Below are 23,578 nucleotides of genomic sequence, written 5' to 3'. Positions count from 1 at the left end.
AAAAAAACCCCAATAAACCAGGCCTTGGAAACGAAGACGAAAACAATGTTTTCTATTGTGATTTTTTTTAAAAAGGGATGGAACAAACAATTATTCCTTCACTTTCTTTTTAATGTTCCACAAGCGAAGAGGGGGTTTGGTTCCCCCCTTCGTCACAAAACACCGTTTGATTTTTTCACTTCCCCAAAGAAACAATGCGGATTTCCCAACATTAAAAAAAAAAATCAGGTGTCCTTCAGAGGCACTTTAAAAACCGTTACAAAGACCGGTTTTGGCAAACGCCATGGGCCGGCGAAGCGCGAGCCGCGCAAACAGCTGCAAACAAACGAACAAAATTTTTTAAAAGAAAGGCAGAAATTAAAAAGACGCCTCTTTCGTTAGGAACAATGTGTGAGATATTTTAATAGCATTCTCCTGCACCGAGCATCCTAGCTCACATTCCCCCCCCCCTTCTGGGTCCCATTTCCCATTGAGAAGAATAACACACACACACACAAAAAAAATAATAATCACACAATGCTTTTGGCTCGAGGAGATGAGTAGCAGTTACCAATTACCGCTGGCAATTAGTGGCCCCACATGGAGGAATTAAGATGAGAGGGGGAGGAAGAGCCCGGGGTCCCCTGGATCGCCATCAATTCTGCGCCAAGCTGGCCTTGCTTTGAAGCCGATGATATTCCTTCAGCCTGGAAGTCAGGAGAGGGAAAAAACGAAAATTCGTTTCATTATGAATTAATATTAATCTTGGGCAAATTCAAGTGAAGTTAAGCGAAAGGTTGAGAGGAGGGGGGAAAACACAACATGTGTCTCTCAACTTATTCAAATTTTCCATATTTCCATTCTTTCTTTCCCCCCAAATACTCGATTGTTGGATCATGAATCTATCCGAGAGGAATAAAACGAGGATCGTCAGCTGATGGAACAAAGAAGTTACCTCGCTATGCATAGGAAGAAAGGAACGCATTATGTAAATGTTCCCTTATATATATAAAAAAAGAATGTTTCAAGGCGGACCATGGGAGTAACAGATCCATTAACAAAAAATAAAACATGCTGCAAGCTGACAATGATTATGGTTGCTGTAGACCAGCTGGATTCCCTGCTTCTTGAAAGTTTGATGGGCGGATGCTTTACAGACATGGGGTTCTTTCCTTTATGCGAGAGGGCACCGCTTCCTGTATTGAGAAAGCTAGCAGTTCATGGTGGTGGAGAATAAATCTATTGAAAGACAGGTGGGGAGCGGGAAATCATTCAGTGAAACGATGGTTGTCCCCTATTTCGGGGGGGTTGTGAGAGAAAAGGCTTCTCACGTCAAGCACTAATGTCTGGGATATATTGAATGAAGAAAACGAGGGCTGTTGAGACGCCTTCGGCTCTTTTTGAGAACGGCGAGATAAAAATATTTTAAATAGAAATTTAATAATTGTTCGATCCTGCTTCGCAGACAGATATTGTCTACAATACCCTTCTTGTGGTTGAAGAATACATTGCATGGTCTCTGGCTCCCTCTACTGGCCAGTTCTGGGAATACAGGGTGAAAACACATTTTTCTGGATTTTTTTTTGGTTTTCTTTTACCATGCTATTTACGGCGTTGGCTATTATTCTGCTGTTTTCGGCATCCGCAGGGGAGTTTGGGACCACATCCCCGTGGACACAGGAATCCTACTGGAAAACCTGTAGCTGTCCCTTGCACGAATGACACTTACTTACCTCAAGGAGTTGATGTTAATGAATCCTGTGGCGTCGGACGGTTCATAGTCCCCTTGGACATCCATGCTGTTCGGAGGAGAGGCAAAAGTAAAAGTTACACACTGCAGTGGAGACTGGGGGGGGGGGGACAAGGCCGCACCACGCATTCAGACAACCCACAAATTCCAGAGGCAAATCTAGACCAAAAGGAAAGGATCCAATTGAATTCCAATGAAGCAAACGTACACCTAAGTTTGGATCGTGAGCATCCGCTGGATGCAAACTGAAATGGGTTTAATTAGAATAGGAGTCGGTAAGGCACCGTCAGGTGTGGCTGATGTTGTACTACAATTCCCATTCTCCCCGGGCAGCAAGAGTGAGAATTGATGGGCACTGTGGTCCGCCGGCCTCTAGATACCTCAGAGTTAGGAAGGTATGAATGCTCCTCTGTGTTTAAAGAAATCAAGTTGTCTTAATTCTCTCCAGTTTATAACAAACAATTCTCTAGAATTGAACCATATTTTTAAGGCTACGGCACATCTAAACAAAACCCCAGTGAAACAATGCCATTATTCATAATTTTGAACTCTTCCCACAACAAAGACAAAAGTCTAAAATTAATCATGGCTTCGAACATTTTGTGAATACCGTTTTTTGGAAAGCTCACAAGTAGAAGAGCTGGGGGGGGGTTGGAAATCTGGCAACCGAGCCAGAGGTGGGGAGTTCGAATCCCCCACTGGGCCTTCTTGAGAGGGGCTGGACTAGGGTCTCTTTCGTCTCTACAGTACTAAGAGGATGAGGGTGATTGTTCTTAATGAATTACTAGGGAGTTCGGTGGTTTAGGTCTCTGGCTTACAGGAGCCAGAGGTTGGGAGTTCGAAAATAAATAAAGATTAAAAATAAAATCCTCGTAATGCGTGACCTAGAGGAGAGAGAAAATTATTTTCCATAGCGGTTCGTCCCAACATGCTAGCTTACTACATGCAGGGATCTCTTGACGCTGCAGGGCTGTCTGGAATTGTATCCGCTCCATTTCCCTAATTGCGCCGATCAGCTAAGTGGAGCAAATTGGGCAAGGCATCAAGCCGTTTACGGCGACCGTAGCATAATCACGGGGGTCTCTAATCACATTGTGTTAATTATTTTAATTGTTAAATGTGGGATTGGAAAAGTAGCATTTCGGCATAATGGCCGTTGCGGCTCCTTATTATCCTTACCCAGCGCTTTCACATTTCCGGAGAGCGTATGGCAAAAATCAAACCGTCCTGTATTTTCATAAAACCCAGCCACCTGTACACGAGTCCGGGTTTTAATTAAAGCCGTGCAAATCGACGGTGCTCTGCTGCCTCCGTGAGCTTTTTGCTGCTCAGAAACACGCCGCTGGCTGATTTGTAGATCGCCCGGCCACACGTTCCTGGTTTTTTGCTTGCCCGCAGCCCCTAAATGTATCACCGATAATCTTTTTTTTCATTATCAGGATCCGAGCTCACAAAGCATCAATTCCATTTAAAAACGTCTGATCCGTTAAAAGAAGACAATAAGGTAATTAATGCAACCTCCAGCAGTAGCTGGTGATGTAAAACTATTTGAGAGCGGTTTAGTCCAGAATTGGAAGTTAAAAGCCATTCACTTTAAAAAAGACCTGATGCTCAATTGTAAATAGAGACCCATTTGGCTACCCGGGAAGAGTTAACCATGGGGGAATGTCATGCTCAGATGCTGCACTTCCAGATTTAGCATTAACTCCCTGGATGAGATATAAACGCAATACAGAAATCAATACGACATCTTCTCTACCTAAGGTAGCTCCTCGTTGTGAAGCAGAGGTGGCGGTGTCTGGAAAGATTTAATGCTCACCTAACCCCCCAAAATCCTGTCTTTTCCAAAGTCTTGCTACTGCCTCCTGCCTCTCAGAATACGCTCCATTCTGCCTCAAGATAGAGCCGGCCCAGGCTTGCATTTCATCGATGGAGCAAGATGGAGGGCTGCTGAGAAAACCCTATTGACAAAACTCTTAGCCAAGACCCACACACACACCTTGGCCCCACTGATAGGACCCCCACGGTTTGACATTGGCCGCCCCAGCTTTTGCCAGACCAAAGACACCCCTTTTGCAAACGACATTCCCCAAAAACCAAACATTTCCGAGCTCTGTCATTTAGCGCTACGCCGATAGAGTTCTTTTTTCCACGAAAAATCCTCTCGGCTCTCTCCGATACACACACACACACCCTTGCAAAACTCAACACAAACAAAACACAAACGAAGCTGGTTTATTCTCTCTCCCCGCCCCTGCAAAAAGAGAGAGAGAGAGAGATCGGTGTGTGAGTGTGTGTAAAACCACACAAACACAAAATAATAAACTCGCTCATTTTCTAGCAAAGGCGCAAACGGTGTGCTGTCGTTTTTGCTGTTTTCAATTTGGTTGTGTGTATGGTGGTGGTGGAAATATGAAATACAAAAAAAGACAGAGTTTACAATGATTTTTAAAAAACACACACACACACCAGAACCCTCCCCTGACGGGCTGTAGAAAAACCTCTGTGCTTTTATTTTTCCTCATCCGAGTGGGTTCTGACCTGCTCTATAATTATGTTACTTTCTACCTACTGCGCGCTGGCGTTTTTTGTGAGATGCACCTCTCACAGCATTCTCTCGGGTCCCTGCGATGCCGTCACTCAAACGCTTTTCAAGAAAAGGGAAATGGCTGGAGACACAGTGAGAATAAGTGCTCCAGATTCCCCACCCTCTCTATTTTCCATCTCTTTCCCCCCCAAAATCCTCCCGCACGACACACACACTCTCTTCTTTTTAAGCTTATTCATTTAATCTCTCCACGTGAGAATGCAAACCATAATGAACGGTTTGGGGGATGAATTATTAGGGACCGGTGGATTGCAAAGGGGTGGGAAGAAGAAGAAGAAAAAGCCAGAGACGGGGGTAGCAGGGGAGCAGGAAAAAGAGGATAATATGGCATTTACTCTGATCTAAATTGATTTGGGTATATATATATGGTTTGTAAAGTGTTTTTTGGGGGGGATTGAAAGGGGGCCGAAGGAAAGCAGGGCCTTTGGAGAGCCAGGGAGAGAAGAGTCAGGGTAAAGAAGGAACATAAAGGAGGAGAAACGAATAGATGGAAATAAATAGATTTGACTTTTAAACAAGACCCTCGCTTAATATATATTTTTTAAAATCAAAAGGAATAAAACCGCCCGGTTTCAAGGAAGCAAGAGCGCCAAAGGTAAACAGAGGCGGTTTTCGTTGGCTGCACGGTCTAGGATCGGAAACGGCGATAAAACTGGGGTGACAGTAAGGACGCCCAAGAGATTTCGCTGCCTGAGGCATACGCCGGCCACTTTCTATATATTTTAGTGGACCCGTGAAGATACTTGCCAGCTCTGATTTTATTTTTTAAGCCTTGAAAGGCCATCCTCTTAGTTTGCTCCAGAGCCCAGCGCCCTGAAGGTTTGGCCATCCCATCCATGGGCAACGTTTTCAAAATGGCGGCCACTTTGGCGTTTCCTCTTGGACCCAACCTTCTCTAGGAGAATGGGATTCCTGGAGCACGGTAGTGTAAGGACACGAAAATTGCACGCCGACACGGCGGTGCAGCCTTTGCTTCCACATCGAGGACCCCAATGGCGCAGAAGGCCCACCCAACAAGCCTGAAAATTCAGCATGATGGGAGTTGTCATCCCAAAGGTCGGAAGAAGAGATGGTCCTTAGGGCCTTTAGACTTTATAAAAAGGGCTTGCGGCGGAGTTTGAACAGCCTCACTTCCCAGACAGATGCTCACCTCACAAGTTGCTCGTTGTACAACGACCCGCCGGACTCCCTTCCCAAAATGTAAACTTGACCCTTCAAGACGGACAGTCGAACTTTCCCCTCCACGGCTTCTTGGGACTTTCCGATGCAGTGGCGGATGTATTTGCATTCCGGACTGAACCAAAAACCTATAACGGGGAGGAGGGGAAAAAAACGGGATGGGGAGAGACCGAATTTCATGAGTCCCGACACTGGGAGGGAACTCTAGGTTCGAGGATTGTTTTTCAAACCGGGAATTTGAGACGCAAACATCTTCCAAATTTCCTGGTCCATTTCGTGCTCAATCGCTCAGGGGTGGAGGTTTCTGGCTGTGGAGCCAGAGGTTGGGAGTTCGAATCCCCCGTTGGGCCTCCTGGACATGGGGCTGGACTGGATGATCTACAGGATCCCTTCTAGCTCTGCCATTCAAAGAGGAGGAGGATTAGCAAAAGGCATATACAAGAGAGGATGCCATTTTCCTGTGGTTTTAAAAACAATCCGTATTTCGATGCAGAAATTGGGCCGAATTGGCTCAGGATTCAAATCCACACCAACCTTCCCAGGCCACAAATTGATTTATCTGTTGCTTTTTTTTTTTTTTTTTTGGTCAGTGCATTGAGCCAATCACTGGATTCTCCTGGTGAATCCGTCTATACCCTTAACTTGCAACGGATCCACGGCGCCCCTTCCAGGGTTTTTAGGGGATGTGAGATATTTAAGGAGTGCCCAGTCTGAAAACCAAGTCCGAAAAAGGCTCACATTTTGCCTTTTTAGTGATGATGATCATCATCATCACTGCAATCATCTTAGAACTGCCAGGGCTGGGGGATCAAGGAGGCCCGGGGGGGGGATTCAAACTCCCCACCTCTGGCTCCACAGCCAAATGCCGAAACCACCGAGTTATCCAGCCAGCTAAATCATTGAACCCTAATTTGGATTTTCCCATCATCATCATGCTCTTAGAACAGCTGAGCTGGAAGGGACCCTATAAGATCATCCAGTCCAGCCCCTGTCAAGGAGGCACCATGGGGGAATTCGAACTCCCAACCTCTGGCTCCACAACCGGAGACCTCAACTCTAGAGCCAGCTAACTGATTGAACTTCCGTAGGGATGTTTCCCATCATCATCATCATCTTAGAACTTCAGAGCCAGAAGAGCCCCAAGGGGTCCTGTCAAGGAGACTCAGTCGGGTATCGAACTCCCGACGGTTCTCCTGACCCCACGGTTCGAATCCCAGCTCCGAAGCAGCGATCAAGACTCGAGAGAGCCGTCTTTTCCCCTCTCGGCTCTCCGCCGATCCCTGTTCTTTCTCTCCTGCCCACGGGAAGACGGATCCCAAAACCCCACGGGATCCCTTTTAAAACCCACCCCACCACCCGCCCTTCCTCGCCTCCCCTGTTTGCAAACCGCCCTCCCTGTGCTAATCCTGGCGATGACGGGAGAGGAGCCCGGAGGGAGGGGAGGAAGTGGCGCCATTTTGCAACACCTGGCCTTTTCTACCTGGCACACACACAGAACGACAGAACAAAACCGGGGGGAAGCTTCTCCGGCGGTGCCACCTTCCCCACAGCGCCGTGGGGAGCAGGGGAGGGGGATCTGCGGGGGCAAGAGGGAAATGACAGCCCTTAATTGCCTTAAATTCGGAGAGACTAGTTACAATAATTAGGTGTTTAAGGAAGACATGAAATATGGGCCTCCAGCAGGCTTGCCTTCTGCTAAGTGGAACCCTCTGTGATCTACGACATTTGGCCGGAATTCATTTTGTGTGTGTGTTTTTTTTAAAAAAAATCTCTTCCACCATATTTGGTGACGATTTCTGGCCCGGCCGCACTTTCTATTCCGGGTAGAGGAGAGGAAGCCATCGCCTCGCCAAGCCGGGCTGAAGCGCTGAAAAGCCAAGGTCGTGGTTTCCTTTACCAAGTCTAAGAGTCTCACGTTCCGCCTTCCTCATTTCCTAGCCCTGTTGCCTCCTCAGGATATATCTAAAGTTAAGATATCTTGAATTTTTTAGTCCTCTGAGCTTCAGGGACAGCCAGATTAAGAAGCTCCGCAGAGCAAGGTCAAAGTGGAAAGTTAAGGACGTGTTGTGCGGAAAAGGATTTGCATTGCCGTCTTCAATAATTAAGGAATTAACCTTGTAATCGTTTAACAGTTGTTATATTTTAGGATGTTTAACACGCTGAATCTATTTTTTAATATTTGTACTGATGCCTTAATGTTTGATTATGTTGCAAACCACCCAGAGTGGCCTCAGGCTAGACGGGGGGTCTATAAGTTAAATAAATAATCTGATCAATAAATGTGTGATTTTTTTTTTAAATTAAGTCCTTCCTCATCTGAAGATCTAAGGTGGAGCTGACTTGGCTTCTGTGAAAATCATCTCCTGCAAATTCATCAATATCTAAACTGATACCATGGAGGCTGGCAGGTTTGGGGGTCCGAGTCACGAGTTCGAGTCTTGGGTACCGAGTTCTGAGTTCAAATGCGAATCTTTGGTAGCGAGTCCCAAGCCTCGAGTTTGAGTCCCTGTTAAAAAAACAAGCCTTTTATCCAGGAAAAAAAGGGAGGGGTGGGTGGGTTCCGAGTCACAACTCAAAACGAAGTCATGGGAAGGGGGACCCTGTCTTGAGTTCGAATCACGTTGCTGGTGCGACTCAAGTCCAACTTGACAGCGAAAGTCCAGATCTGACTGATCTAGGAATCCTGGGTCAAGACAGACGTTCTGGGGTGTGGTTTTTTTTGCCAGAACTTTAGGAATTCAGAAAAGGTCTAAAAACTCTGCCACTCTGAATGACTCGGCGATGTGGATCAGAGTTAGCAGGAACGTGCAGCCTTTGAAGGAAACTCAGATACGTAAAGCGGTTCTGTAGCTGTAGAAGGAAGCAGAACAGGCTGGGGGAAAAAAGCCACCTCCCCAAAGGAGGTATAGATTGATTTTGACGTGGACCCGCTGGCCAGACTCTCTTGACTTTCCCCGCGTTGGCTCCTGCGCTGAACACCGCCACCACCGCCAGCCTCCGAGGCAGCTGTTTCTCCTGACCCCCTCTTTCCACGTTTCCCGGCCCAAATTGCAGCAATCCTATAATGGCTCGCCCTGCTGACCGCACACGGCCGATTGAAATGTCAGGGGTAACAACTTCCTCGCCGCCCTCCCCACCCGCCACACACACACACACACACACACACACCCTCTGGCAGGATCGGCCCCTTTAGGTATGTTCATCGGGCCGTGTTTTTCAGGCGTTTCTCCGGCGCTCCCGCCAGGCCCTTCGGCAACCGGGGAAAATTCACAATGCCCCAGTCTGGACTCTCCACCGCATCGCAGGATTCCCTCGAGGGAGAAATGAAGGCCAAGGAGATGAGGAGCGGGCGACAAAGACCAGCAAACTTTGGCCAGAAGTGTTCTACTACAACACCCATTATCCCCGGGGAATGGGGATGATGGCCTCTCCGGCGACTGAAGTTGAGCCCAGTGGTAGGGAATGGATTATATTTTCAGGACCCCGGAGAGCTCCCGAAACGGGCAGGCTTGAGCTGTGCTTTGGTGCCATCCATGGGTGAGAGGCTCCGAGTCCCATCATCCTGGGGGGAGGAACGGCTGTGCAATGACGGGGTTGTAGTCCAACTCCTCCGGATGGCATCAGGCCACAAAAAAATCTTTGTCGGCCTTCTGCGCATCCTGTGTAAATAGCACAGGAGTTGCTCAAGAGACCTCAGATTCGAGTCCCACTCCGGAACACCTATCGTTATGTGCCGTGAAGTCAAGTCTGATTATTGGTGACCTTTTTTCTGGATTTTCCAGGTAGAGAATACTCAAAAGGGGTTGAGCCTTCCCTTCTTCTCGGGGGGTGCCCTGGGACTGCGCAGCTGGCCCAAGGCCGTCCAGGCTGGCTCTTGTTCCCTGGGATGCACAGTGGGGGAACCAAGCTCCTAGCCTCTGACTCTGCAGCCAGAGACCTTAAACCCCTGATGGATGGATGGATGGAAGGAAGGAAGGAAGGAAGGAAGGAAGGAAGGAAGGAAGGAAGGAAGGAAGGAAGGAAGGAAGGAAGGAAGGAAGGAAGGAAGGAAGGAAGGAAGGAAGGAAGGAAGGAAGGAGCTGATGATGGATGGATGGATGGATGGATGGATGGATGGATGGATGGATGGATGGATGGAAGGAAGGAAGGAAGGAAGGAAGGAAGGAAGGAAGGAAGGAAGGAAGGAAGGAAGGAAGGAAGGAAGGAAGGAAGGAAGGAAGGAAGGAAGGAAGGAAGGAAGGAAGGAAGGAAGGAGCTAGTGATTGGTAGAAGGAGCTGGTGATGGATGGATGGATGGATGGATGGATGGGTGGGTGGGTGGGTGGGTGGAAGGAAGGAAGGAAGGAAGGAAGGATAGGAAGGAGCTAGTGATGGGTGGAAGGGAGGAAGATGCTGATGATGGGTGGAAGGAAGGCACAAGTGATAGGTAGAAGGAGCTGGTGATGGATGGATCGATGGAAGGAAGGAAGGAAGGATAGGAGGAAGGAGCTAGTGATGGGTGGAAGGGAGGAAGATGCTGATGATGGGTGGAAGGAAGGAAGGCACAAGTGATAGGTAGAAGGAGCTGGTGATGGATGGATCGATGGAAGGAAGGAAGGAAGGAAGGAAGGAAGGAAGGAAGGAAGGAAGGAAGGAAGGAAGGAAGGAAAAGAGAGGGAGAGAGAGGGGGGTTTGGTTTGAATCCAGAGCACAAACTGAATTGCACAAGGACACAATTGTTTTCCTGACTCCCTCAGGATCTTTTCCAAATCTCTAACTTGGCCAACCTTGCGTTGCGAGACCTACCGTTGTACACCAACTCGGCAAATTTCCCGGCGAGCCCTTGCTTGATTTTCCGGACTTCGCGGTCCATGGTGAAGGCCTCGACGTCTAAGTGGGCCTGGCGGAGGAGGGTCCCCGCTGGGGTCTCGTAGATACCTAGGCATTTCACCAGGCGGGGGGAAGAAGGACAGGGGAGGGGAGGGGGGGAGAGAGAGAGAGAAGCGAGAGCACAATGAATGAGACCAAACTGTCAGAAAATGACAAAACCCGACGATTTCGCTGACAGAAGGAGCCGTGGGCCCGAGCCCATTCAGTCCCAGCTTGCCGTAAAATGCATCTGTCATTATAGTCCCGCTGGGGCCGAGACAGTCCACTCCACACCTTGTGGAGAAAATATCTAGTTTCCTCACTTCGAAGAGGCACTCCAGTGAGGCGAAATGACAGGGTTTCTGAGCCGGCCGCCCCCCCTCCCCATCGCAGGCCCACCGGTCTACGGCTGAAAACCTGTAATTAAACAAGCCACGCAGGGCAAAATCATGGGGGGCGGGTGGGGGGGGGAAATCCTCTTTTTCTGCCTTCCCACTCTTCCCCTAGAAGTAGAAAAAAAGGGGGGGAGGCTGCAAAACATGGAGGGGACTTGAGTTTCCGGCTTCCTTGGTTCGGGGGCCTGCCAATTCGGCCCCCAACAAACCCTCTACTCCTCAGTGCGAATTTCAGTACCAACTTTCGTCAATTTGACTCGTACATCGCAGAAGACAATTTAATGCTTTTCCAGGACTTTAAGGGTCGCTATTGGCTGGGTTGAAAGGAGAGGCATTTGGTAGAAGCGTTGAGATCAGTGTTTTCCAAGCTTGGATTTCCAGACGTTCTTGGACTACAACTCCCATAAGCCTTCGCCACTCGCTGGGCCGGCCAGGACTTCTGGGCGTCGTAGTCCAAGAACACCTGGGGACCTCAGGTCGGGAAGTCCCTTGGTTCAGATCCGATTCTATGCAGTTGGCCCTTTATTTAAGGGGGAAGACATTAAAATCCTTCCACCTCTGTGTGTAAATCCACACAAGACGGCTTTCAAACATCTGCTCCCAGGAGAAGATGCCGGCAACTTTCTTCCGCAGCCTCGAAATAGCAAAGGGGATTCGGAGAGAGGTTAAAAACGTGGAACCATTTTAAAAATATATATATCGGTGGGAGAAAGAGAAATATTCGGTGCAGCAACCCTAATCTATTCCAATTAAACTGTCTGATCTTTTCTTCAGAGGGTGTTAAAGTTAATTTGGGCTGATAAAAAGATAGGTTTCGGTAGGAACTTTAATTCCCCTCTTTCCACCCACCTGTCTCTCCCCCTACCTGTATTCACCTTGTAATTTATTCTGAAAGAAAAGTGGGGAGTGGAGTAGATTTTTCCCCCCCTCTTGTCTGCCTGTGTTTCTCTATAATATGTTTGTTTGATCGGTGACAGCAGCCCGAAGCTCGGAGAAAGCTCTGTCCAGAAAGCTGGTGTGTGTGGTTTTTTTGACAGTCGGAGTGCGAACCGCCTTTCAAGTGACAGCCGCACTCATCCTGCCTTACCACGCAGGAGACAAGAGACACCTTCCAAGTGACAGGCAGAACCACTTCAAGTGTCTATTTTCATCGCTCCGTGTTTACAGGAAAAAGACAGGGGTGTCAGCTAAGGGGGCTGACGGAGTCTCAATCACCCTGTAATTGCCAGGAAGAAAGTGGGGGGGGGGGAAGAAAGTGGATGAGGAGGGAAGGGGAAATTAAAAAATAAAAAAAAAGGAAGGGGGAAATAGAGACAGCGGCTGCTGCTTAAAAATTTCTAACTAGTAATCTCTACTGGCTATTTACCGTCTTAGAACGGCAGAGCTGGAAAAGGGGACCCCCTAGATCATCAAGTCCAGCCCCTCTCAAGGAGACCCAGTGAAAAATCGAACTCCCAACCTCTGGCTTTGCAGCCAGAGACCTAAACCTATCCAGCAGTTATAGATCAGATGGACTTTGATTGAAAAGATTATCCGGCTTCACACTGGAATTAACCCGTTAAGAGATAAACGTCAGCGCTGATAGACCACCCCAGATTCAAACTACCAAAGGGTGTTATAAAGTTTTATAGTGCTCTAAGGTACAATTGTTCGAGCGTCATTCTTCTGACCTTGACATGATAGCACGCTAGTGTGTCCTGTTTTAGGATCCTTAGTATTTTCGGTATTCACCCTGAAACCAGTTATAATTTGACAGCTTTGTTTTGCTTGTGTGTCTAAACATCTAAACGCTGCCACTTCTGCATGTATCCCCAGAGAGCCTATTTAAAATCCCCCCCTAAAAAAGGAGTAAGACCTCATTTTCAATATCCACACTCATGGAATAATGTTCGCTGTTTTCCGGTCCTGTTCGCATAAACGTGATGCAGCGTCGCATCAGAACCTTTTTGACTGGAAGAGGCAGCTGGAAAGCGTCCTTACCTCTGGACTTCATCCCAATAAACCGGTTCTCCACAATATCGATGCGCCCAACACCATGTTTTCCACTGTAGATGGGGAGAGAGAGAGATTCAAAAAGATCGTTACTTCGCTTACAGGTACATTTTCTTAATTTCCGTGCAAACCATAGGCTCTGTGACGGACAGACTCAAAGGCCCATCTCGTCACTTCAGCCTGTCAAAGATGACCATCTGCAAGGAAGGATTGATGGGGATGATCTGGAGAAAGACCAGAGGGTTTCCCCCTCCCCCCCGGTCTTCCCTTCTAACACGAACCTAGTAAGTGTCCGGTTATCTTACTGTTTTCTGCATCGTCTTCTAGTTAGGGGGCACCTCAGCCTAACCGTTGAGCAACTAAAGCTTATTTTTAATAGGGACTCAGATTTGAGGTATTGGGCCTTGGTACCAAAAAATTCAGGGACGTGGTGGCGCTGTGGGCTAAACCGCAGAAGCCTCTGTGCTGCAGGGTCCGAAGACCAAGCAGTCGTAAGATCGAATCCACGCAACGGAGTGAGCGCCCGTCGCTTGTCCCAGCTCCCGCCAACCTAGCGGTTCGAAAGCATGCAAATGCAAGTAGATAAATAGGGACCACCTCCGTGTCTAAGTCGCACTGGCCATGTGACCACGGAAAGATTGTCTTCGGACAAACGCTGGCTCTATGGCTTGAAGAGCGGGATGAGCACCGCCCCCTAGAGTCGGACACGACTGGACAAAAATTGTTAAGGGGAACCTTTACCTTTACCTTTACCAAAAATTCAGACTTGGGATTTGGACTCAACGATTGGCCAACCTCCCTAGCTGATGCCACAAGGACCATGAGGTTCGGGAAAGCGTCTTCATAACTCTGTCCCTGCCGTGATCGACTTACGCGATTTCGTTCAGGTAAACGAAGAGCTCGAGGGCAGAGTGGCGTTCGGTCCCGTCCATCACATTTCGGACCCCGATGGGGACACCTGTTGGGGCCGGAGGAAAGGAACAGAGAGAGAGAGAGAGAGAAGTGGCCCTGGGATCAAAGAGACAGGGTGGGAAGGGGTAATTCGGAGACCAGACTCCGAATCGCCTTATTAATGTCAACCGCGCCTCTTTAAAACATCACCTCCAACGAGTTAAAGAGAGGTGACAGATATGAACTCTAAATAACTTCTTAAAAAGGCATGGCTAAGCCTCTTTTTGCAAAAAAAAATAAAGGGGGGGACATGGAGAGGAGGGGACCTCGCATAATTTGAGCTGGGAAAGAATGGAAAGAAAAGACAGGGCTTTTTTTTTGTGGAGGGGGGGAAGAGGGGAAAAAGAGTAATAAAAGTTCCCCCCCACACACACACACAACAGCCCCTTCCCACCCTCCCGTCTCCTGCTCTTTTCCAGGAGCCGGAAAATTGCAACGTGGCCCTGGGCTAATTGAATTTCACGCTGCCCATTGTTTTTCGGGCTGTGCACCTTCTGTTCCACCAGCCATTGGGGTCGGCCCTGATGTACAACACCCCCCCTCTTCCCGCCAATAGACCAAAAGAGAGAGAAAGGAGGAGGGTGCAACGGAGGGAAAAAAACGGAGGCATACGGGGGACACCGCGCACGGCCCCTATGATGGAGCGAACCCCACGCATGTGGCCGAGCAGGAGTGAATAGGACCCAGTCTCTTTGCAGGCCCCAAAGGAGAAAATGCTCCATGAATTAATCATCACACCTAATTTTTTTTGGTGGGGGGAAAGAGGAGAGACGGTAGAAAGAGGGGGGGGGGTGCAAGGAACAAAAGGGGGGAACCTCGAGAGGGGGGGCAATGGCCCGGGTTGGCCCCCCGAACAGAAAAGCACATTCTATTTCACTCTTTGGCGAAGGGACATGAGCCATAAACGTGTCCAGAAGTAGACCCCCAGGAGGAGGAGGAGAAGAAGGGTGGCTATAGGGAGAAAGAGGGCTAATCTCCCTTCCATCTGCCTTCCTCATTACCATATAGGGCTTTATCAGTCACTAATCATGGTTCAATAGCCCCCTTTTTTAGCTCTTCCTCACAATAGCCCGCTGCATGGCGGAAAGGGACCCTTGTCAGCTTCTTCGCTCTAAACCCCTTTATATATATTTCATTTCGTTTTATTTCGGTCGGAGCGGGAAGAGGGGAGGGAGAAAAGGGGGCGGTGGGAGGCTGGACGGGGTTTATAAAACGCGGCTCTAAATGACTATTAAATGTAAGCCGCCTCGATAATGAACCCTAAATCTCTTTCGCGCCAATGGTGTCGGGGACTCCCCTTTTTCTGGGCTGTCGTCTCCTTTCGGGCCTGTCGGACGCGGTTCACCTGGCAGAAAAAAAAACCCACACCACCACGCATTGTCCGGGAAAGCAGCTTATCCCTTTTAAAATAGTTAATAATTAGATTAGAACTTCAAATAAATTAACTAGGGGGTAAAACGAGGATGTGTCTGCAGGATGGAGAAGGGAGGGTTCAAGGGGCCCCCCCTCTGGCTGTCACTTTTTTAAAGGCACATAAAAGGGAGTGATTCAAACCACCCCAGGAGTCCTGTATAGATGCAATCACAGGGGGAAAAAAGGGGGCGCCTTCCCGAGCGGACTTTCATTTTACCCATTAGCTAATTTGCCTGATTTGTTGGAGCGCACGCTAGCTCATCTATTTGAGGCGCGTATCGAATGATGAACTACGTTGGAAAAGTTGAAAGGCTGCCTCAGTCAAATGCTTAACACTCTGGCAGGTGATGTGCTATTTTCAAAACATTATTCTTGAAAAATTGGTTGGTTGGTTGGTTGGTTGGTTGGTTGGTTGGTTGGTTGGTTGGTTGGTTGGTTGGTTGGTTGGTTGGTTGGTTGGTTGGTTGGTTGGTTGGTTGGTTGGTTGGTTGGTTGGTTGGTTGGTTGATTGATTGATTGATTGATTGATTGACTGATTTGACCACCCTTATACCCAACCCACCAACAGAAAACACCCAAACCCTAAAAATGACAAGGGGGGGAGAACCCACAGATAAATCTTTCCCCTGAACGCAACAGCAGATTAACACTGAAAGAAAATGGTTAAGGGGAAGGGCGTTTCTGAAGGGCTCCTTAAAAAGCTCAGATATTACACATTCTTTGAAGGAAGAGATCGCACCACAGATGAGGGGCAGGATCTGTTCTCCATCATCCCATTGGACAGGACACATAACGACGGGCTCAAGCGACATGCTTCTCTGGAGATCAACCGCTTTGGAGCAAGATAGGAGAGACCAGCAACCCAAGCTGGATTGCTAAGGGCTGCCCTGCTGTTAGGTAGAACGAGGCAGCTAATTTGGATACCAAAGAACTGGCATCATGCAAAACCAGCTATCTGTATGTTGCTAAATAATAATTGCTGCATTTTTCAGCGAAGGTCAGTCAACCCCTTCCGGGTTTTCGTTCGGAACTTTACAGGAGTGGTCTACAGAAGCGATCAGAATAGGTTCAGCACCATGGTCAGCACTCTGAAAGCATGTGCTGAAACCAGGACTGGATTCCTTGGCTATCTACCGGCATCAGGAGGACCAGCCGCCCGCTCAGAGAGATGCTTAAAGGGCTGTTCTACCTTGTGCATGAAAATAACTTGGTTGGCCTCTGTTATTATGTGTCTTGTGTCGACGGAAAGCGGAGTGTGATCTTAAGTGAGTGAAAATGGGTGGATGCCCCAGCGGCGAAGAAGGCGGCGGCGGGGGGGGGGGAGTCATCCCAAAACAAGGTCAAGGTAGAATGCTCAGAATTGAGAATTACAGTGCCTGTAGTCCAGAAAATCTGGAAATCACATCTGATTCTTTCCCCCCTGATTTTGCTCTTACCCTTCTTGAATTCAATCTCTAAGACATCAGGAGTGTTTGGGCTCATAGCAGGATCGCTTGTTTTCGTGTAGAGACCTGGGGGTGCCTGGTTCTGTAAGAAAGGAAGGAACGAATTGAATTCATTTAAGACTTTACCAAAACTTTATATTTGGGTGGAAAGAATTCAAGGTCTTAAAAATCGGAATGTAGGAAAAACCACAATTCCTCAGGCACATATATTTTTTGGGGTTTTGCGCCAGATTGGGTCTCTGTAGCTTGATAAGGTTCTGTTAGTTTCCCGTCTACCTCTGATGATTTATTTCTTCCAAGTGCTCTCAGAGCAGCTTTTGCTTCACTTTCTAAAAGAGTAGGTTCTTCTTCATACAGCCAAGAAAACAGAAAAAGACAGAGGTTTGGAAGGGCAGCTAGGAAGGAAGATCATCAACTGTTGTGTTATTGGAGACCAAGCCCAAAATCATTAATATGATTCTGTTCCTGATTACTAGGTATAAATGAGGAAGTTAGAGGCGGCATTTAGTGAGAGGCAAAGACTCAAAGGGTCTAGGATTAGACCATATTATTATTATTATTATTATTATTATTATTATTATTATTATTATTATTATTATTATTATTATTATTATTATTATTATTATTATTATTATTATTATTATTATTATTATTATTATTAATTGCTTTTAATGCTTTTGCCCGTCGTCAGGGCCCAATAAAGATACTGCCCTTAATCCGGATATCAGGATCGGATCCTATCAAATCTACCTGAAGAGTTTTTCGACAACGAGCCGCCATCGCGTGCCTTGAAGAGGTGGATTTAACGTTCGCCCCATCCAGAGACGAACAAGGACAGCCTCCAGGAGCGTTGAGATGATTCCAAATTGCGACGCCGAGAACCAGAAAATGGCGTTTATTTCCACTTCCCGAGCTACGGCCCCTCGCCTTATTCAAACTTTTTTTCCTCCCCCCTCATTTTTTTGCTTCGTCTCCAATTCCCTCAAAATGTGGGGATTCATCAGAAGCTCCCGAACCATAAGCTAATGGTGGGAAAAGAAGCGTTTTTTTTCCCCCCACTGGTCCAGCTTTAAGAGCGAACACATCCTTGTGCTATGAAATTTGGCAAGGGAGGGGGAGTGAAGGAATATATATATATACACACACACAGAGGAGACACACACATATATAAAGGTTGATGTGTTTTTGAAATGGGTTTTTGCTTTGTTCCTCTATTTTCCCCCCGGGTGTATTAACCTCAGGGACACCGTCAAAAAGCTTCGTCGATGCAAGCACCTGCTGGGGTCACGTCTTGTCATTAGTTTTTCGGTCAATGCAGAATAAACCCCATTTTTTTCCTGTGGTCGTGTCTCTCTCCGTGGCTGGGCCAGACCCCTCTCTCTTTTCACTCTCTGCCAAAGTCAGATTCTTCTTACTCTCTGTTTTTTTTTTTCCCCTCCTCTCTTTTTCCCTTGACTTCTTCCTCCATAGCTATTTCACCTCCAGCTGTGGGGGCGTCAAAGAAAAAGATGAAATCCAGTTGAGGGGAAAAAATTGTTTGATTTTTTTTTCCTCTCTCTCTCTCCCTGCTGGCCTTTTGTTTCCAGACATCTTCCGACATTCTGATTTTTTTTAAAATTATTATTATATTTTTGTGAAGGCTGCAAAACTCTCTCCTCGGCTGTGTTGTGGTCGGTAGGGTGTTTTTTAAAATTTTTATTTTATATATTTTATTTATTTGCTACCTGTGCAATCTTTAAGGCAAGCTTTAAGAACAGAGTGGGGGAAAAATATGTCTCCGATGTGCCTGTGTTCAGAAGGCGGATAAAGAATGTTACAGACTGGTAGCACAATAGAACCTCCATGTCTCAAGGCAGTCTACCTCCAGACGGATTGGCGGGCAACCGTCTTGGTTGGGCCTTCTTGGATAACTCTGGTTATCCCCAGTAGGCATTGGGAAGGGTTGGGGATGATCAGTGCATTGGCACTGAGGTATGGAAGCTCATGGCGTCAGCCGCCGTGGTGCGTGAATCCGTCTCAGGTTTTAGTCCGAACTACCCAAAGGCTCAGCGAAACTACATGGGGGAAACTGGACTAGATGCTGAAAATCTCTGACTAAAACTCACAATGTGCAAATCAAGTGTGGGGGACTTACAGAGGAAAAGAGCTATTCGTTCTTCAGAGAGTCCACCCTCTCTCTCATCAACTGGCACTTACAGTCCCAGTGACTCATTGGGAGACATTAGTAGTAGAAAGTATAAAACATACCCTTTGCTTGCAATTGTGAGTGCATGAACGACAAACTATTGACAACGGGACTGCTTGTAACAACTCTGCTTCGAGAGACTTTTTAACTGATCTTTCCGCCAGCCAACGACAACGGGCATTAACAAAGGCTCGGAGGAAAAAGACCTCTCGGCAAAGAGGCGGGACTCTCTTTGAGCTCAAAGGGAACGATTGGTTAATGCTGGGCAGATTGACAGTCCCCTCCCAGTCAAAGAAGCTAGAAGGCAGCATACAAGGTTGCAATAAACCCCAAGAGATAGTGGGAACAAGGATTGCATTCATGTTTTTCAGAGCCACCTGGCTGGCACTTTTGGGACGCGATGGCCACCATCCAGTGGGCAATTTACTCTTAAGGTGTGCACTGGAGCAGTAAATTGGCACTCATTCTAAAGGTGCTGGTCGCGTTCCCGGAAGGGAGCTTGGTGGTGCCATCCAGCGCAGGGCGAAGAGCGCAACCAGCACACGTTCTAGGTTAGTGGCAATTTGCTACCATGACCCGCATCCGGAGAGGCGAACCTTTCGCACGCCAGAGGTTTCGGGTCACAACTCCCAGAACCCATCACCTGCGTTGCCCAATGATAAAGGGCCATAGGGGTAGAAAGGCCAAACATCTGGAGTGCCAAAGGTTCGACACCCGCCCGGATGCTCTTGTGGCTCCCCCCGGACCACAGTTTGCTGAAGTCACTAGAAAAGCTTCCACTTAGCCTGGCCGAACTCCAGCAGAAGCATTTACCCCCATCAGCTAGCAGATGGGAGAAGCTGGCACGAACCCGGGGGGGGGGGGGGAGGATGGCTACCATAAAGGCAGAAGGAATCACGTCTGGTCCGGGGTGTGGGGGGCAGTTTAATTATTTAAACCCAGCAGAATGAACTCCCCCGCCAATGCAAGAGGGGTGCAACTCCGTTGCAGGACGCAAAGCCTGGCAAAATACGCTCCCACATTTCGAAGAAGGTAGAGAAATGTTTCCGAACTCTTTCCGTCCAGCGTCTAAAGACATCGAGGAACGTCGGTAAATTCACTAACAAAAGAACCCCCTTAAGATAACTATGATCATTTCGCAGTAATTGTTATTATTTCCCAATGAACAGGCCAGGGTGATAATGAAGTTTCATCTGAGTTCAGTGAACAGCGTTCAGAATGTCATTTAAGGCCACAGGGCAAAGCGACGGGTTTGAAGCATGTTTTCATCAATGCGCAAAACATGTGCCTTACTGAAAGTGGATGCAAAAAATGCGGAAAGTATAAGAATATAGAATGCTAGAATCATGGAATTGGAAGGGGCCTTTAAGGCCATCAAGTCCAACCCCCCACTCAAGGATGATGGAAACAACCTGCTTTGGGATTTGGCAGCCCCCCCCCCTCAAGCAGAGCAGGGCCAAGCGGTTGGCAAGGATGAGAAAGACCGAGAGGCAGCCCGAGAGGAGAAGGGAGATGAAGATCGAGACATTTTTCATCCGAGACTTAGAAGGGATCCTCTAGATCATCAAGTCCAGCTTTGGTTAAAGAGACCCAGTGGGGAGGAATCAAACTCCCAACCTCTGGCTCCGCAGCCAGAGACTTAAAACACGGAGCTATCCAAACAGTTAAATCACGTAACCTTAATTTGGATGTTTCACACCGTCGTCATCATTTTAGAACTGTAGAAGGGATCCTATAGACTATCAAGTCCAGCAGCCCTTGTCAAGTAGGCCGGATGGGGGATTCGAACTCCCAACCTCTGGCTCCACAGCCAGAGACCCAAGCCACGAAGCTCTCTAGAAGTTCATAATAATCGCAGAACTGCAAGGCGGGAAGGGACCCTGTAGATCATCCAGTCTAGCCCCTATCCCAAGAAGGCATAGCCGGGAATCAAACTCCCAACCTCTGGCATCGCGGCCAGAGACCTCAGCCACTGAGCTATCCTTAGAGGAGAAGAGGTGGAATCTTTAAAACGTTCCAACCATACCCCCCAAAGGTGAATCTGGGGGGGGGGTATGTCCAAGTTTTCCAAGCAGGCAGCCCCCCTCCCCACGGTTAAATGAAATAACTAAATAGAAATCAAGGTAAAGAGGAAAAAGTTTAAGTTGCATGCCATCACAAGGGTGGTTTAATTCTTTTTCCTGGGGGGGGGGGAAAGTCCCCGGTTCAAATGACACATACGTTTGCCACGGTCTGTCCCTATTTATCCCACACAGTAGGAGGGTCGGGCTTCCAACGGCATCTTTAAAGGAAGGGCCAAGCCATGGGGGGGAAAGTGGACTGCAGGGTTGGGGGGGAGAGAAGAGGAGGGAGGGAGGGAGGCCGAGGCGACAGGCTTTTTGGGGGGGCTGTAGAAAGAGGGCCTGGAGAAAGGGGGGGTGGAAATTGCTAGCAAATGGTGCGTGAACTAAACCATGATGTACAGCTATCGATGCCTCAAATGGTTTATTCATCCAAGTTGATATTGTTGCTTCTGGGAGTGAATGAACTCTTTTCAGGGTGCGATATGAAGTTAAAGCAAGTAAATTTCTACCTTTCTCGGCATTAGCTGCCTCATCGCTCTTCAATCAGGCATCACAGAGGCAGAAAATAGCTCAACCATCTGTTTTGAAATCCCTCCGGCTGGCAGGTCTTTTGGGGGGGGGGGGAGAGAGGGAGCGTGTGAGGCCTGCGGGAGAGGATGATGGCCGAGAGCGAGGAGGACTCCGAAGACCTCCGCGCCCTCTTCGTTTCGCCGGGTTCCCATCCATAGTGGCCGACCCTTGACGAAGATTCGCCCTGCCCAGAAAGTGTGGCTGAAAAGGCAGGATTCTCGGGCGAGGGGTCCAAAATGGGTCCGGTTTTGTTTTATCCTATCTCCCAATTTCATATGGATAGCTCAGTAGTGGTTTAGGGCATCTGGTGGCAGAGCCAGAGGTTTGGAGTTCGATTCCCCCACACACACCGGGGCCTCTTTAACAGGGGCTGGACTGGATGACCTCAAAGGGTCCCTTCCCGCTCTGCCGTCCTAAGACGAGGATGATGCCTATATACATTCATGCAAAAAAACCCAACCAAGCTGCTTCGTGCTTCCCGATGGTCTGACTTGCAAAATTCCTCGATCAATATGACTCCGGGGGAATCCAATGGAATGGGCACATCCCGGATTAAATCTGGATCCTTTCCGAAGCTTCAAGCCGGATCCCAAACGGAATCCGTGCATGCCTGCTGTTCGTCCCTGGTGGTCTTTCACTCTTTGTTTGGACGCACAAATGCCCACCCACACAGTCACAAAAAAACCGAGGTGGAATCCTTAGACAGCTCGTGCGTACACCCCTCTGGACCTCTGCTGGTCCAGAGAGGTGAAGACGTACCAGGATGAGGCCCTCTTTAGAATACAGACTGGGAATTCGTGGATCTTCCTTGGAAGCAGACGGTCAAACGCGGAGGCCACACGGACCTCGCAATAGCGCTCATACAGAGGTGCGACAGGCACCCTCCTTTGGCCGTAAACGAAACGCTCACTTGATGACTCGCAGTAGCCCATTCACAAGCTCCCCCCCCCAAGGCCCAGAATTATTAGACGGGGCGCTTCCCGGACTCCAGTGCCCTCTCATCATCATCTCAAACTCATTTAGCCCCCCCTCCCAACAGCCTCGGCAACGGGATTGTCTAATTAGTGCTGATGGATAGTTTAAATCGCTCCCCCCCCCAGTGTGGCACCGTCCAGCCGAGCGTGAAGCGGAAGCAATGAGGACCAGCAGGCAAAAAAATATATATATATTTAAACCCTTCGGGCCCCATTGAGACGCCAAGAGCGGGCATGGTGACCGCATTCAGCAGAGCGTCGCGGGGATGTTCTAGAAGAGGAGGATCCCGGTGGGTGGAGGGATGACTTGTCTAACTTTTGGGGAAGTGAGATCTGTTCCCCCACCCCCCACATGCTTGGCTTTTGCTCGTCCGGGGTCAGAAAAGATCCCCTTGCTTTTCTGTTTATCTTTCAGCATCCTTCCTGTCGAAAAAATCGGGGACAGGGTTCAAAGACCTGTTCTGGCACATGATATCCACGCCAAGCTCTCGCGCCCCCCGGATTGTGACGGATTGTGCTCGGGAAAGACAAACTGGTAGTGGTGCATGGGGCTCAAGCCAGGTGGATCTGGCCCTTCCAGGAACAAAATGTTACCCCCCCCAAAGGCTACCCCATGGGACGAAGCTCTGGCCTCTCTGCCTTAGATCCAGCTGTTTCGGTGTTAAATATGACTTACCTTTGGGTCCTCCAAGATTCCACCTTCATAGCTTTAGGGGAGGCGGATGGACGGAGGGAGAGAAGATTTTAAACATAATTAATTAGCAAGCTGCATGCATGGAGAATGTTGCCAAGATGTACAGTAGGAACCCCTTATCCACGGAATCAGTATCCACTGATTCACTTATCCGTCGGTTATATATATATATCTAAAGATGACGGTACCAGAACTGGCCATCAGAGGGAGCCAGAGGCAATGCTATTTATATTATTTGCTACAGAAAAAAAAATATTTCCATGATATCATTACCAGACGTGGCCACTAGGGGGAGCTAAGGACCATGCTATGGAGAGCATCCGTTATTATAATAGCGTTTGTTATAATCCACGGTTTTCAGCATCCGCCTTGGGAGGGGATCCGCCTTGACCTCCCACAGCCCTATTCCGTGGGGAGGGATTATGGGATTTGTAGTCTGACATCTGGAAAGTTCTGGACCAAATGATCCTTCATGCCCTGGACGGGCATTATTACATGTAAGACCAGAGAGCAGTTGCCTTCATCTCATCCT

The 23,578-nt window shown here is 48.3% G+C and overlaps 1 protein-coding gene across 1 annotated transcript in view; it reads right to left on the bottom strand.

The window, feature by feature from the left end:
* Positions 1-372: 372 nt before the first annotated feature.
* The window catches only part of ASS1 (argininosuccinate synthase 1), a 35,171-nt gene continuing 11,965 nt past the window's right edge, over positions 373-23,578 (bottom strand). The window contains exons 8-15 of the mRNA XM_072984556.2: positions 23,029-23,059; positions 16,552-16,642; positions 13,625-13,709; positions 12,740-12,804; positions 10,302-10,433; positions 5,488-5,644; positions 1,713-1,778; positions 373-686 (exon numbers count right to left, since the gene is read on the bottom strand). Coding sequence (XP_072840657.2) covers positions 635-686; positions 1,713-1,778; positions 5,488-5,644; positions 10,302-10,433; positions 12,740-12,804; positions 13,625-13,709; positions 16,552-16,642; positions 23,029-23,059 — 679 coding nt within the window. The 3' untranslated portion in view covers positions 373-634. The remainder of the gene's footprint in view (positions 687-1,712; positions 1,779-5,487; positions 5,645-10,301; positions 10,434-12,739; positions 12,805-13,624; positions 13,710-16,551; positions 16,643-23,028; positions 23,060-23,578) is intronic.

The sequence above is a fragment of the Pogona vitticeps genome, chromosome ZW-PAR (assembly GCF_051106095.1).
Source record: "Pogona vitticeps strain Pit_001003342236 chromosome ZW-PAR, PviZW2.1, whole genome shotgun sequence".
In the NCBI taxonomy this organism is placed as follows: Eukaryota; Metazoa; Chordata; class Lepidosauria; order Squamata; family Agamidae; genus Pogona; species Pogona vitticeps.
This window is presented reverse-complemented; position numbering and strand designations above follow the sequence as displayed.